Source organism: Natator depressus, chromosome 2 (genome assembly GCF_965152275.1).
Source record: "Natator depressus isolate rNatDep1 chromosome 2, rNatDep2.hap1, whole genome shotgun sequence".
Taxonomy (NCBI): domain Eukaryota; kingdom Metazoa; phylum Chordata; order Testudines; family Cheloniidae; genus Natator; species Natator depressus.
The window spans coordinates 241,234,912-241,251,499 of record NC_134235.1 but is presented as its reverse complement, the minus strand read 5'-3'; the positions used below and the strand labels follow the sequence as shown (position 1 = coordinate 241,251,499).

The following is a 16,588-nucleotide window of genomic DNA, read 5'->3' as shown; positions in this document are numbered from 1 at the left end:
AAGGACACCTTGTTGTTTTTGCTGATACAGAGTAACATGGCTACCACTTTGAAACCAGACTGCACAATGTGCTCTTTGTAGCTTCTTAAAATAGGAAATAGAGGCAGAGGTTTGAAATTTAAATGATTACAAATTTGGATTTTGCCTCTTCACTTTTCTTTTTATAAAATGTTTTGTGATGAATCCCGTTCTGAGGTTTGCAAATTGAAACATGAGTCTGGAAGTTAGTTAATGTTTTCAGTGTAATTGTGGCTACATTGCATGTATTGCATACTTTAACCTAAACTTATCCAGGTGTGCACAGGATAACTCCTGTAGGTGAGTTGATGTTAGATTATTTTCAGTTTTCAGCCTTAATATTGCATTAACATAGGTTTATATGGATTTAAGAGATGCTGTCACTTGGTGGTCTTTATCCTATTTATAACATGTCTTGCTAGTTCCCATTTTCCAGAGACATCACCATTTGGAGTGTCTGATAAATGTACCTCTGGAGAAGCTTAAGTTTACTTACCTTTTACTGGCTATTGGAACACCTGGTCAGGCAGATGATTGTGGTTTAAGGGCTCAGAGTTTTGAGCTATGGAAATTATTTCCCATATGCTTAAAGCACTCAGAGGTATTACTAAATTTGCTGCTTTATATCTTGTGAGTGTAATAATTCTCACTTTAGTGAAAACTTCTCTAAAATAAAACATACAAGTGGCAAACTGAAAATATAACACACACAATTAATAGCTCACCTTCAGTTATTGTGTAATATCAACAACAGAAGAAAGGAAAGAGAAATGTCTCATCTGTAGTGCAAGGATATTTTAACAGAGACATAAATACACAATTTTGCCCCAAATAGGCAATTCATTGAGTCTAGGTAACTGATTTGCATAATCACTGTGTATAGCTGTTTTTCACTCTGTTCTGGCTATTTATAATCCTCCTTCTCTAGTACACTTTTGTATTTAGCAATTCTAAGTAGTTTGTCTTCAACAGACAGTTGTTTCAGCTTCACTCTATCTAAAGAGATTCCAGCATGTATGAGAGAATGTCCTGTAAAGCTGATGAAACAAAAAATGTCCTGTAAAACTGATGAAAGTGAAATGATATATTTTAAAGAAGCTAAATCGTTTTGATTCATTACCTACTTTCTTCTGGTTTACTCACCTCTTCTCAGCAAAGCAGCTAAAGGCCTTGGAAGCAGAACTATTTGTATTATGAACAGCACATAGAAATCCCACTGCTCAGAGTGTGAGAAAATTGCTTGTCCCAAAGACATTACTATCTAAATACATAAGACATAGAGTGGGAGAAAAGTACTACATATCCCCATATTGCAGATGGGCCGATGAAACAACAAGAGGTTTGTCTAAGGTCAATACAGGAATTCTGTGGCAGAGCTTAGAATTGAACCTAGATCATTTAAGTCCCTGTCCAGTGCTTTTACCACAAGAACACCCTTCCTCTCTTGAATAACTGTCACATTTGTGTATACAGGGAAGTATCCCAGCTCATCTGTTTGAATTCAGTTCTGAATACTGCGTAAAGAAATGTGTTGCATTTACTATGAAGAGAAGAGTCTTGATGATCTGTAGGGAGGAAAGGAGATGTATTAGAAATAATGAGATGAAAGGAGAGAGGAGATGGATGATGGGTGGCCAGGATAGCTAACTGTTCAAAGTGAATGTTTTTTGAAGTTTGGCAACCCATTTTGTTTTGTATGTATTTAATTTGATACTTTGTTTATTACAATTGGAGAGTGCTTCCTGTTTTAGGTAATAACCACCTCTCAAGCAAATAAACTCTTCAACTTTTTTTATTCATTTTTTGTACTTCCAAGGTATGACTACTTCATAAACTGGAAACACCTTAAGCTATAATATAATACACACACTTTTAATTTATAAAACCATTTACACAGGAAAAAACAAGCAGCATCTTGGTATAAATTGCTCTCTAGCAGAAAATAAGAAATTCATTTAACCCAGCAGGTTTGATATTTCTCCTTTACAGGGAAAACAGTGTGGAAAATGAAGCCATTATTACTTTATTATGTGTAAAATACAGCCCAAGAGTTTTCTTGCTTGTGTTTCACATTACAAATACCAGTTTTCCTCTGTACTGGAGAATGGGAGAACTGTTGAGATTGAGTTAAGAGATTGAAATTGGTGCTGTAGTTTCCCTTTTACAAGGGAAGGTTTAGTCAAATTGTTTATACCTTTGAGTTGTTTGTTGAAACCTGTTTAACTGAAGACGCCAGATTACTAGGTGAGAAAGCTCTTTCTGAAAGAGTAAACATCTCCTCTCCTTTAAGTTAGGTCTGGGAAGCTACACTTTTAGGTTTCAGCGCCACTCACACTTGTGTTTTTGCTGAAAGTTGGGAGAATAATTTTCTTATGGTGATTAACTTGGGTAGGTTTTGTGGAAAGTTGGTGAGTTTTTCCCTTTTTTTAAATAGGGATTTGAATGAAGAGAATTTAGACGGCATTAAGGTAGCATGAAATGATACAAAAGGAACAGTGGGACAGGAGACTTGAACAGAGTGAAGGTAATGCGGAGGAGTAGGAAGAAATGAACAGAGAGGTAGGCAGTGGATAGCTGTGCAAAATCTTGAAGCTGAGAATGAGGAAATTTTGATGTAGACACTGAAAGAAGACCAGTGAAACACTTGAGAGGGAGTGGTGTTAGTTGTGGAAAAGAAGATTTTAGCTATGGCATTTTTCATGAACTTGAGCAGAGCAAGAAGGGGCTGTAGTAGTCAGTAGGAAGCAAGAATTTTAGCCATGGAGGTGTGAATGACTGAGATTTTGAGATGTCAGGAAATCAGATGTGACTTGCTTACAGCCTATATATATATAGGGAGAGACCTGAATAGAATCACAAGTTGAAAACTTGGGTAATTAGGAGGATGGTGGTATCAAAGGCTGTAGACGAGAGGAAAATGGAGTCCGGTTGTCAGCTACACTGTGTTTGGGCTGGTGCAGAAACATTACATGCAGGGATGTTGGCTCCGCTTCTGTTCTTTCTTTCAGTTCAACTTGAAAGTTTATCTTGGACAAAGAAAATAAACTCCTTTCTCTTCAATTTAATTCCAGTTATCATAATGTTGCATTATTTGGGGTGCCAACACTGCTGGAGAATGTTTTGTTAAAAGCAAACTTTCCTTTGGAATTTAAATAAAAAAAAAATCTCATGCAGCCAGGAGGATGTGAGTTGACAGCAGTTGAACTTGTGATTCCAAGAAGTCTTGGGGTTTCAGGCTTTTAATTATTACAGCTAAAATTACTTGAAGAATTAATGTTTTTACTTTTGCCCATGTATCTGCTGACTTGCTCTATTAAAAATGTAATAAGAAATTAAAATATATGATGTAAGTTCTATAACTTACTAGGTATTGAATAGCTTTATTTAAACAAAATACCAGTTAAAAAATTCAGGTCACCACAGTAAAGTACCATATTTTGTCTTACTCTTCAGCATCAGACTAAGTGAAAATATAAGCATGCTACAGTAGAAAAATAATTTAAATGCTCTGCTAACAAACTAATGTTCAGAAATGATTTTCTTTATTAAAACAAATATCTTTGGTGCTCAGCACCCCAACATTCATATTATATCATAACTGCAATATTTACAGAATTAACTGCCGATAGTTTTTTAAGAAGTAAACTTAAAACTTGGTATCAGTGTTAACATTTTTTCCCCTCTAGGATACTAAACTTCCTTCATCTGTTCGGAATACACTTCTGGAGCTTTTTGGGCAAATAGAGCGAGAGTTTGAAAACCTTTATATTGAAAATTTGGAATGTGAGTATGGTTTTCTTATAATTTGAAAACAACTATAAGGAATTAGATTATAGTAGGATTCATTGTGGTCATAAAATACTCTGTATGCTAGAAAGTAATGTACCCTTATTTAGGACTTTTCATTGGGAAGGATTTACAAACCGCCTAAAATCATATCCGTAAATTGGAGTCTGCCCCTTTTCTGAAAAAGTGCCTTGGGATCTTTTCCACAAGGAATTAGGACTCCTGTGGTGTCTTACCTGAAAGATAGAACTCTGACAGCATTGTGCTCCTAAGCACCATACTGGGGAATTGTTTCAGTATTGACTCAAAGGGAAGCCTGCTGTCTCCCATATCAGCGCTACAGCTTCCTGCATGACACAGGTGTTCTTAGAGGTCTCCAGTCAGGGTATTAATTGGATGTAACCCTGATTCGGTTGTGAGATCAGATGGGATTATAGTTCTAGTGTGTCTACAGACCATTATTTTTTGTTGGTGTGGGCTACTTTAGTAAAGAGGATTCACAATACATATATTAGCATTATTCAATACCTGGGGTTTTCTGATCAGTTAGTATATATTATACACACAAAAAAATTAAAAGACCATTGTTGCAAAGTCAAGCACTCAAAAGTTGGGAAATGCCTAGGGTCTGGTTGAAAAAAAGTATGTGATCATGTAATTTAAGACTGCATCATAATTCATATACACAAGGGCTCAAATTAAGCTTGGACAGCAAACCTTAATTCTGATATTTCCTAACTTTTGAGTGTTCAACTCTGCAGCCTTAAAGTTCTTTGAACACTGTGTGTGTAATTTCTTGGTATTTTTAAAAAGCAAACAGAAAAAAAAAATCTGGCATCTAGTAGACACCCACATCATTCATCAGCAGGGTTGGAACCTTCAGAGCCACCACACACACCTTTTGTAATTAGGAGTAACTGGTAGCAATAGTAGATTGCCATCCTCTGTGCAAATTAGCACTAGAGGGGAATATGGGACATTTTGCCAGTGGGTTTTGCAGGTATTTGCTGACGACAGAGGAATGATGGGACCAGGCTGTCTTGGGTTCCATTCCAGACTCTGGAGGGGACTGTGCGCTTCCATCTTTTCCCCCACAGTATGACCCCATCTGTCACTGTTCCAGTTCTCTCTTTCCCACCCTGGCTCTGTGTCTCAGTTCCATTCTACTCATCTAGCTAGTCCCACTCTCCACTCGGGCTTCTAATCCCAGTCCGTCTCTTTGCCCAGTCATTCCCAGCTCCTTGTCTCCAGCCCCAGTGCCCAGCCAGTCGCAGTTTCTCCTCCCAGCTCTTCATCTGATCTCTGTCCCCGCCCTGGCCTACCATTACGTCCCACGCATGTTCCCCATCCCCTCTGGCTTCCCATCCAAAGCTCCGTGTCTAATTTCAGTGTCCATCCCGCCCCCTCCACATACACACACTCCTGCACCCATTGTCACAGTCTCCTTGCCTGGGCTCTCTCCCCAGTTACTCATTTGATTTGTCTCCTCTTCCACCTACTGGCTCCCAGTCCTACTCTCCTTGTCCAGCCAGTCCCTCTTCCCTTTCCCTCTGGGCTCCTTTTGCCAATTCTACTGAACCAACAGGTCTGCTTTGTCTCCCTCTACATTCAAATCAACCAGCTTCCTCCTCCATGCTGCCTGAGCCCAGCAGAGTGGTCATTGAGAGCACAGGGGAGAGTGTGTCCCTGATCTCAATTTAGGTGCGCAGACCTGGCACAGCCTCCAGCAACCCAGAGCTGTGGTTTCAGGGAAAGTCCTGCTCAGTTCTTGGCTGGAGACTGCCATTGTGGACGGAATCTTCAGGGAATTTAGCTGCTCAAATCTAGGTTTCTACTGAGTATGTGCAAACTTGCTATTTTTTTTCAAATGCCTGTAATTTGGCCAAATGTTGATGGATTTTCACAGAAACAGCAAACTGTACATCCCTGGCACAAAGGCCACTCTGCCAAATTTCAAGTCTCTGCTCTAAAACACGGGTAAGAGCTTTTAAAAGAAAAAGTTCGCATAATTGAAGTTGGGCAAAACAGAGAACAAGGCCAGGGAAAAATATGAAGTGGCTGAACCATTTTGGCTGAAATTTTCTAATAAACTTTAGCCTGAGGCAGACACCAGGCATGGAAAACTTCAGCCAAGCAATTAAGTTTGGCAAAGGTATAAAACATTGAAAACTGTGTTTTATCGTAGGAAGTATTGGGTAACCTTAGTTAGTGGTGCTACCAGCCCTGCTTATAAAAAATTGTATAGTACAAATGGTTAGTATGGGTGGTTTAGAGAAGTAATGGTAAAAGTAAATTGTCCAATACTGTATGTACACAGTATCAGGGGTGCTGTTGAGATTTTCATTCATGTTGTGAACATAGTTTTTTATGCTTACATGCAAAAACTACTTCTGTATTACAGTAAATGTTTATGGAACACTTGAATGAAACACATTAAATGTATAGTACAAACATTGAATTCTTCTTTTAAAAATAAGTTCATCTTATTTAAGATACTTCTAGGAATAAAACGAGTTACTCCTGGGAGAACTCGGTGCCAAAAAATTAAAAATTCTATGCACAATATTTTAAAATTCTGCATATTTTATTTGTCAGAATAACACAATACAATCACACCAGTTTCAATTATTTTTGGTCATTTATTTCAAAATACCTGTCAGCGAGTATGTCTGTAACTAAAGAGCCAACAAAGGGTCAGGGAATGTTTTTTGACAAATGGATTCCTTACTAGGCATATTAATACAGAATTCTTGAGTAATAATTCATTTAAACTGTTATACAGAACAGTTTTTCCTGCACTCCACAGAAACGGAGCAAAGGCTGGGGGGAGTCAGGGGTAACAGAAGTGCTGAGGGAAAGGGAAGTAAATTGCTGGGAAGGAGCCTGGGTGTGAACTTGGAGTGTTTGGTATGGGTGGGAAAAGTATGAAACAGGTTTTTTGTGGGGGTTGGGAGGGATTGTTAGGGAGCTTCTGGCTGACCCCAGCCTCTCCCATGTGTCCTTGCACCCCCTGTCCACATGTCCCCCCCACCCAGCCACTCCCCCGTCCCTATGTGTCCCTGAACCACCTCCCCCGTCCCTATGTGGACCTGCACCTCCACTCCCATTCAGCCCCTGCCCCAGTCTGTCATCCCGCACTAGCCCTTATGAGCCCCTCTCTGACCCCCCCAGCACTCCCACGCTGTCTGTCTCTCCGTAGCCCCTGTCTCCTGACCAGTGAAGAAGTCTCTGCAGGCTCTTTCTCTTTCTTGGCAGGTTGGGAGCTGCTGTGTTCTAGTTCCACAGCGCCCTATGGTGGGCAAAAGGTGGAACTGCAGTAACTTTTTGGCAGAAGCTTTTTTTGCGCAAAAAATTTAAAATATGCGTGGCTTATTAATTATGCGCATGCACAGTAGCGCATAGTTCCCCCAGGAGTAATGAGTGTTCTTGTTTAATCTTATTAGCTTCAATATGCTGTTGCCCTACAGTATCTTTTTGATTTTCAGCAATGCACTAGCTTCAAATCAATAGCATACAGAAGGAAAAACTCTGCTTTATAACTTAATAGAACCTGGAAATGACTTGCTAATTGTGGATGAAATAACTGCTATGAGGCCACAGACTTACATTCACTTCCCAAATTTCCATTTTTTGAGTGGAGTTTTTGATGCATGAGTTCTACACACATTACAGGTATTGTCCTGTTAATGTTCGGTCACATCAGCTAGCAAACTGTAGTGAGAAGTGGCAAAGTTTCCTTGGAACCTGGGTCAAGGTTTATCTTTGGTTGGGAAGTTCAGCATGACATTTTTTCTTTGTTTAGAACATGCAGACTGCTTTTATAAGAATATAATAAACTACTCTTGTGACTCATAACATAAAATAGATGACTTAATACCACAAAATTCCTTAGAGTACAGTATTTTAATGATGTGCTTTTAATTGCTTATTTATATTAACTTTTTTTGCTACTGTTAGTACGTCGAGAGATCGATACACTTAATGAGCGCTTAGCAGTTGAAGGACAGACAATTGACGGAGCTGAACTGAGCAAAGGACAACTGAAAACAAAAGGTAAGATAAATATTAACAGATATTAGGTTTTCTGTAGCTTGCTTTTCCTACTTAGCTTAACAAAATTTACAATTTAGTTAAAGGGAATTGATACCATTGCACAAATAGGTTAACAAACTTATTACCCGAAATATTTTCCTTTGAACTTATTTGTCTCAACAGCCAGTCATAGTACCAGTCAGCTTTCACAGAAATTGAAGACCACTTACAAGGCATCTACCAGCAAGGTATGAGACAAACTAAACCTCTCCTTAACGTTCATGAGACTAACGTGGCTGTTTTTACATGATAATGTATTGTATGTTAAGTGGTATAGTTTCATTTGTAAATAAACATGCCTAGTAAAAAGTATCTATCTTGGATTCAGCAATTATCCCTCACTTCAGAAGTGCTATACTAAACTTCTGGAAAATATGATTAAGAACGCTAATAGAAATTGGAGTATGGGATTTTATGGTAGTGTAAACTACAAAAGAGTTATTTTCATGTTGAAAATACAAAATTAACTGTTAAGTTTTGACTAAGGACTTCTTTGAGAATGACCTCTAAAACTATCCTTAGAAGGCCTTGCAGCTGAATTGATTTAAACTGGTTGATTGTCTATGTAGTGTGGTTTTGAGCTTTCTCCTATCACAGGTTGTCTATTCTTGATCTTCAAGTTCCCAACCTCTCTATCATGCTCCTTTCCAATAGGCAGATAGGCACCCCTTCTTGCACTGTGTCTCTTCACAGTTGCCACAGTGTTACCATTTATGTCCCCAAGTTGAGATTTCTCTCCATTTTTGGTCTTATTTTTCTGTATTCCTGTACTTTGTTTTTTTATCTACCCGTCTTTTTCTCCCTCCCATTCCCAAACCACTAGATGTCTACACACTGCTCTTTTTTGCTTGGCGTGAGGGTCATTCATTGGTCGCTTCATGGGGAAGGGCAGCAGAGGTGTTTGCAATGAAAAATGGTGCCCGACCTTGTAGATTAAATCCTTGAACTGTTCCCATGGTTAGCTCCATTATGTGCTGCTGTGGGAGTATAGAGGCATTGTGGGAGATTTTTACAGGAGCCATTTACTGCTCTACTTGGAAGTGTGGGAACATGGATACAGTGTGGTGAAGCAGACCTAACCTTATGCACCTTTTTCAGGCCCCACTCTCTTCTCTGCTCCCTTTTACCCCTTGAATTAGTCTGACAATCTCAAAGGCCTGCCAACAAGCTGGGAAAACATTAGTATAAGAAAGTAAATGCTAAAAATTAACACAGTGCTAATTTTTTGGGTGATTCAAAGTTAATATTTTGTATATAATCTAGATAAATAAAAAGTAAGGAGATGCACTGGGCTGGCTTTAAAGTCTGTATTTAATGTGCATGGATTTCTTTAGACAAAATTCATATACGGGGAAACAAAAGGATAAGAATGAGGTATTGTGTTTTTATTTATTCCAGTCTAACAAGTTTATTCCTTTACTCCCTGAAGACTTTTATAAAGTTCCTATTGTTGTGGACCAGTCTGCATGTACTAATGTGATGAGCATATACCCCTATTTTTTGTAATGCATAAGTTGCAAATTCATTAACAAGGCTAGTTAAAATATGGGCAACATAGGATTAATTGTACAGCTATTTTGTAGTCACAGAATAGTACTTTTCATTTTGATGAATATGCAGAAATTACTGTTTGTAAAGCAGGTGTTGAATACTTATCTTCTCTTAATTGCTTGCAATGTAGCACTCAAATTCTTTCCCAGGCAAAGCAGGTGGACCTCGCAACTTCTACGTGGGAAGCTGGGAAATATGGGGTGGAGACTCATGGGTAACTGCTTTGCTTCCCAGTGTGCCAATATGCATGTACAGCTAAGTAGTGGCGAATGGTGGAACATGCAGAATCTCATAATTTTTCATGGGTATCATATCTGTCAACTGTGCCATGTCAGAAGACTTCGCACTCTTCATTGTTACTCATTTACTGCTCTTGCTTGTATATACAAAACAATGAATCAGAAGAGTAAAAAAGAGTGCACTGGAGGTAGCATCTCTTCCCACAGTGTTCTGCTGAGTTTAACCTCTGCAGTTTGTGGGAGTGTGCTCATTTTGAACAGTCACTTTTCTGAGTGGGAATGTAGTCACTCCTTGGCTTCTGTAAAACAAAGAAACTACAATGCGCTTAGAGACAGAAGTTCAGGAAAGATATACAGAATAATATATGTAAAAAATAAAAAAAATTAAAGTTAAAAAAAATTCTCTTGCACTCAAACTCCATAGGGGAATCTGCCAAAGAGCTGTAGGATAGCAACTGCATTGCTAAGTCAGAGGGAATGGAGCCTCAATTTTCCACTTTAAGTGTCAGACTGCTGTATTGGGCTTGACTGATCAGGTTCTTCATTCTTCTTTCTACTGATGCTGTAGTGTAGTTAAGTGCCATTTTGACATCCGCCTTTCGAAATGGAAATAACTTTTAACTGGCTTGATATTAAGACGTCAATACAAGATCAAGAAGGTGAAAGTGAGCAGTTCTATGAAAGAAGACTTTATCTAAAGTATCTTAAATAGCAAGTGACAGGGCATATTTTTAATAGGTAAATCTTAAATTAATATCCACGTAAGGTATATTTGAAAGTTTTCTCCCGTGAAAGGGGTTTTTTAATCGATTCAGTGGTATTTGAATAACTTTTTTGCTTCCTCTTTGCACCGTAGTTCATGGAGGTGGAAGTAGTAGTAAAATATTCCAGTAAATAAAACCACCTGTGTTTGAAGTGGGAGAAAGCAAAGGAAAACAGATTTCATTTGTTATCTCTCTTGTAAAGATATTTGTTACAGAATTCTTATTCCTGAGTTTTAGCTCCCCAGTGTGGCACAGTAAAAACTGCCCAGGCTTTAAAAGTTTATCACTAAGTCAGTAATAGTGGTCTTGGGTGCAAGTCAACTATCAGTGTTGGCCACACACCCAACTGAGGAGAGTCAGCTACTGTGTTTGAAAATTACAGTCAATTCTTAATTGGTGGTGGTGGTGGGGTGCTGGGAAGGCTCCTTCCCGAAAACTAAGACAATCCCCAAAGAACTCCTGCATAGAAAAAATCATGGCTCAAAATCAGAAACCACAAACTTAGAATTCAAACATAAACACCACCTGAAACAAACCCATCAAATCTGTGGGAAGTGGATCAGTGAATTTCTGCCAAATGGTTTTCAGAGAAGCAGAATTACAAGGTAAATAATTAGCTCTTCTCTATGGGCACCATTTTTTACATAATTCTTACTCTTGAAGAGTAAGTAATTTAAGGCTTTTTCTAATAGAAGAATATAGCAATGACTACTAAAAAGGGCTTTAAAAATTAAGGCAAATGCCAGATGCTCAAACTATGATGTGTCTAAGTACGTGGCTTGACAAGCCTGCCTTGCTGAAGCTCTTTTCCAGAGAGACTTTAATGACAGTGGGAAGAAAATGCATAAGAACTTAAACTGACAGAATCATTTTCAAAAACTGAAGATAAAATAACTTCGCCTAGGTTACTTTGTAATGGCATCTTCAAGGGGGCAGTGTGGGCTCAAGAGCCGAAAGGTGTGTATATATGTAACTTTGAAATGATAAACAGTTGAGAGGTATGTTAGTCCTTTTTCTGTAACTTCCTTCTACTATTCTGCTTTGCATGCATGGCTCCATTTTGTTTTAAGGAGTATATTAAAATCTGAAAGCTGCATTTTAAGATTGTCTTGAAGGTTTTTTGATTAATTCTGCAGTATGGTTAAACTACTAATCTCTACCTTGTTTTGTGAGGATTAACCTGTTTCCTTTTAAATGCATCCTTAAGTGATTGTTGCTTCTGTTGATTTGAAGCTGTTCTGTTTATTAACAATTAAATTTTGACTTTATAGAGGATTTCATCATTAGAAGACAACATGCAAAAAAACCTTGGAAATATTTTAATTCTCAATATTCTTCCAGGCTTTCTCTGTTTTATTTATGAAGTCTCTCTTTCCTGGAACAATTTCACTTTGTTTTATCACATGATATTTGAATTCCATGTCTTTGTCTAGTTCAGTCATTACAGATTAATAGGACTTCATTCTTAGTAATATTTTTCCAGAGTAAAACCTCTGATAGAGGAAATTCTTTGTAGCTGAAATGTAGAATTATTTAAGATCCTATTTGCTTTTAATTCCAGACATTTTAGGGTTTCAATTAACCAGTGTCTGACTACATAACTTAAAATATCTGTTCATAATTATAATTTTGTTAAGAATTTTTTCAGGATATATTATTTACAGAATTTGTACCCAACTTTGGGGTGCCATCTTCCTCATAGTACACTTGTTAAATGAGCCCCAAAGTTTGTGAAAATGAAGGAGTAGTACCTACATCATAAATGAGCGAAGCTTGTTTTTTATCCCCTTTATGTTGGGGGATTTTCTGTTTGTACATGCTTAGTTTCAGCATGTCTCTGTCATGCTCCGGCAAGGCAAATTTTATTTTTATCTTGCTTCCACTTCCCTTTGATCTGGAATTTATCCGATTCAGATACCCTAATATGGATGGGTCACCACTGTGTTCAGCATTCCTGCACTAATATAATCATTTATTTTCCTGTAAGATGGGTATTTTTTCCCTTGGTTCTGTTATCTGCTTTCTTGTTCTGTTAATACTTATCTAAATACTAATTTTGATTTAATAAAATGTTCTTCATAACAGCACTGAATCTAAGGGAATGTGACCAGCAAGTGGCTCAGATATAACTTTGTTAGCCTCTGATTTTTTGACACTTTTGTGAAAGAATGCTTCATTATCATGCAAATTGAACTGCCTGCATATGCTTCCTGGTTAATTCTTATATACTGCAAAATGTTAAAGACTTAAAACTAATTGAATTTTTTTGCAATTTTGAAGAAAAGTGGCTTAACATTTTTGGAATTTTTTTTACACATTTTTGGCAGCTCTACATATTGTATGGAAAACAAATTTTCCCAGACTTATATAATACAATACAGTTCACATCAGACAGCAAAATACAAGCTACCCTCAGGCACATAACCATTTGTGGGGAGGGGAAGGGAAATTCTTATAACCAAGGACCTCCTACCAAACTGAATGGAAAGCGTAGACATTGGGCCAAATTCTGTTCTGTGGTATCTGTGCCATCTCATTTGTATTGCATTATTCTAACCCAGGACAAAATCTGTCCCATTGTCTTCATAAGAAAACATTGAGAGCATATGCATCAAAAGACTTATTTTCCTGCAGTTAAAGGTCAAGAAACTCTTGATAAATAATGAACTATGAGAAAAATGTTACCTATTTATGTTAACAAAGGCTGTGCATAGTGCCTTTTGGGCGGGTGATTAACAATTATCTGCCAATTGATAGGAAAAATAAATTGTTCTTTCTGCTATTATAGATTGTATCCAGTTTCAAAACTACAACATCGAGGGCAATCTGTCAACTGGTGAAGGAGTATGTTGGCCACAGGGATGGTATTTGGGATGTCAGTGTCACGAAAACTCAGCCAGTGGTGTTGGGGACGGCATCTGCTGGTAATGTTTTGTTTTAACTCCAGTATCTCTCACAATGTTTGTGTTTGATTTAGTAAGTAGTGTGATTAGATTTAAAGCATAAGTGAAAGCTTAGTTGCGTTCTATATATGAGAATGTCTTCATGGGTCTTTTATTTTAGATCTTGATTTAATTGCATTTGTTTGGCTAACTGTCCTTTCAAGTAGTTTATATAGTTACCCTGATGATAGATTTATATTAAGGAGGTTTGGCATCTTAAACTCTCTAAACAAAATGAAATGAATTTATCTGAAATTCTGTTTAGCCTGGATATATGTGGGAAAGTTCAAGTATCCTAGTTGCGTGTTAGCCTTCAGTCCTGAGTTAGCGGTGATCCACTTACAATTTAATGGCTATTCAGTGTGTTAAAAGGAATGGATGTAGTATCATTTAGGGAGCTCGTTTTTTCCCTTCTTTTCTCAAAAGTCCCATAAGGTAATTTTGGGTTGTTGTTAACTTGGAGGGTACTCACATGGGATACTACAATTGAGGGAGATGACCTATTGTTAACTGTGTACATATAGCCTGTGTCTGGTTTTGTGTGTGTTTAATGAGCCCTTTGGGAAGCAGTATAATTCATATAGTGATGACACTTCTCTTCTTTGTTTCTGTGGGATCCACAGGTGCAGTAGTGATTGCTTCCATACATTTAATTGTATGGTGTCTGAGGCATACAGTTGAAAGTAATCCTGGTTTTTGATGCTACCTAAGCATCTAGAAGCAGCTGAAGATCTGTAAGGATCACAGATTGAGGACCTTATTAATGTATATTCTCCCTCAGTTGCGAGGCAGATACTACAGCTGTCAGTTCACACTTAAATATTTTTTGGCAACAGCAGCATCACCTCCATATCAGCCCCTATCTTGGACGGACACTGAGAAAGTAAAGCTTTGTTACCTCTAGGTTGGATAATATGTTCTAATTGGTGTTACCTTGGAGAGTAGATCAGCATGTGGAGATGCTTAGTGGTGTTCAGTGTATGGAGCACTTACCATATGTGCACCACAGACTGAACTGGCTATTGCTTCTAGGTACAAATGAGTTGTTTTAATTTACAAAGCCCTGTATGTTTTAGGTCCTGATTGAACTTAGAAACATCTTTTCTCCTTTTGTTGCATCTCTGCAACAGATCATCTTGGATGCTCTTTACTTGCAATCTGAGGACTCCTATCTGTTGAAAGGCCTTCTTGAGTGAATGAAGCAAACACTCTTGTGGGTTCCGTTTAAGTTGACTTTTTTTTTTCCCCCATCACTTCAGTTGTTTTTAATGTTTTAGGCATAAAAACAGCCTAAAATTGATGGGTACATAGTTCCATTCATCTTTTTCTAAGTAATAGAATACAGCTTCTAGAAGTAGAACATGCCTGTCAAAACTCATCTCAAACTAACTTGATTTAAAGTAGCAGCTTCCTGTTAAATTTTATAATTGACACTAACCATTTTTTTCAAGTTGCAGTGAATGGAAACTTTGAAAATACAATGCAGCTTTCCTTTAAGTACTTAGTCAATTGAAGCTTATTTCATTTGTCCTGCTAGCAATTATGCTTTTCACTGTAAGGCTTGTATAATAGTAGTTGAAAAATAAAATTTTGCATATACTTGAAATGCTTACAAATGCTTCTGCTTTAACCTTTGTAGACCATACTGCCTTGCTGTGGAGTATAGAAACAGGAAAGTGCCTTGTCAAATATGTAGGGCATGTTGGATCAGGTAAGAGCATACAAGGTGCTTGGAGTGGGGTTTGGGTGCACATATATATGTATGTGTATGTATGTATACATATACACGTACATACATGTTAATCTTTCTATAATGCCTTCCATTATAAATGTTCCCAACTCTATTAGAAAATTCCATTGTAAAGCTTCCCTGATCTTTGTCTTATAAAAATGTTTTCTGACAATGCTCCTCTTTAAAGCTAACCTGTAAAATACTTCTATCAATGTTGAGAATAAAATGCATTATACAGACAAAAACTGTTAAAAGAACACTATTAAGATTGCCAAGTCATGCACTCCAAATGTAGAATATGCTAGAATCAAGATGGCCTGTGCAACCTTTAATTTATAATATCTGAGTGTTCCACAAGCATGAACTTAGTTTTACAATCCCCCATTGAGATGAGGAGATATTATCTCCATTTTACAGGTCCAACAGAAAATAGCGTACAGTGCTGCACAATGCTGATTCATTACCAAAGAAGGTCTGTCCTGTGCACTGAATGAAAGAGATCGTATGGGAAAAAAAAAAGTCTTTAATTACATAATCACATCTTATCATAATGCATATGCACAAGGCAGACAAATAAAGCTTGCACAGGTGGATTTTCACTGGAATCGCAAATGGCACATCCTTGACATAACAGCATTCCTGTCTTCAAATTTCAAGTCCTTGCACCAAAGCGGAGAATGCTAGCTTCTCTCAAAGAAAGTTGACAGATTTTTTTTAACATGGGCAAAATGTATCTTTTTTTCCTAGCCTTATTCTTGGAAATTGCAGAATTGTTTTGGCTGAAATTATCTAATAATACTCACTTGGAGGCAGACACCTGGCATGAAAATTTTAGCCTGAATAATTAGTTTTTCAAAGTTATAAGCAGTCAAAAACAGAGTCATATGATGGGAAGCATCTGGCAAACCTGATAATGGGAGGTGATGCCTGCCCTGCGTATAATAGGTAACTCTTAAATGTATTTGATTCTTTTGAAAACATATAAAAATGAATAATATTGTAATTAAAACATGCTTTGTTACTACCTGGGCTTTTGAATATCTCAAGCTGCCAGGGATATGGTAGCTTTTATAAAAATCATGTTGAAAGTTTCAATCACTTCATTTGTTTACAGATGTTCATTTTTGAGTTACTAAGTAATTAAATGTGAAAGTTATAAAGGTTCTAGTCAATTTTATTAAAACAAACAATTAAAATTTATTTAGTTTATATGCAGAACACTTAAACACGATGAAGGTCCTAAATTATCATGTTAATACAATTCTCATTGACTTGTATGACTCTCTTAATTCATACTCTGTGAGCAATTAAAATGGAATACATCAGATGTAAAGTAGAACAGCAATAATCATTGCAATGTGGAATTGATTCTGTGAATTAATAATTATAAACAATTTCAGGGCTAGCTTTGTAAATGTATTACAAAAACCCCAAGAACTCGTTTAAAAGATTTCCATAATATTT

The 16,588-nt window shown here is 37.3% G+C and overlaps 1 protein-coding gene across 3 annotated transcripts in view; it reads left to right on the top strand.

The window, feature by feature from the left end:
- Positions 1–16,588, top strand: part of WDR37 (WD repeat domain 37) — a 65,987-nt gene that overhangs the window by 14,596 nt on the left and 34,803 nt on the right. For all 3 annotated transcript variants that reach the window (XM_074946240.1, XM_074946241.1, XM_074946242.1), the window contains 5 exons: positions 3,705–3,801; positions 7,762–7,857; positions 8,020–8,084; positions 13,239–13,374; positions 15,032–15,103. In XM_074946240.1, coding sequence (XP_074802341.1) covers positions 3,705–3,801; positions 7,762–7,857; positions 8,020–8,084; positions 13,239–13,374; positions 15,032–15,103 — 466 coding nt within the window. The remainder of the gene's footprint in view (positions 1–3,704; positions 3,802–7,761; positions 7,858–8,019; positions 8,085–13,238; positions 13,375–15,031; positions 15,104–16,588) is intronic.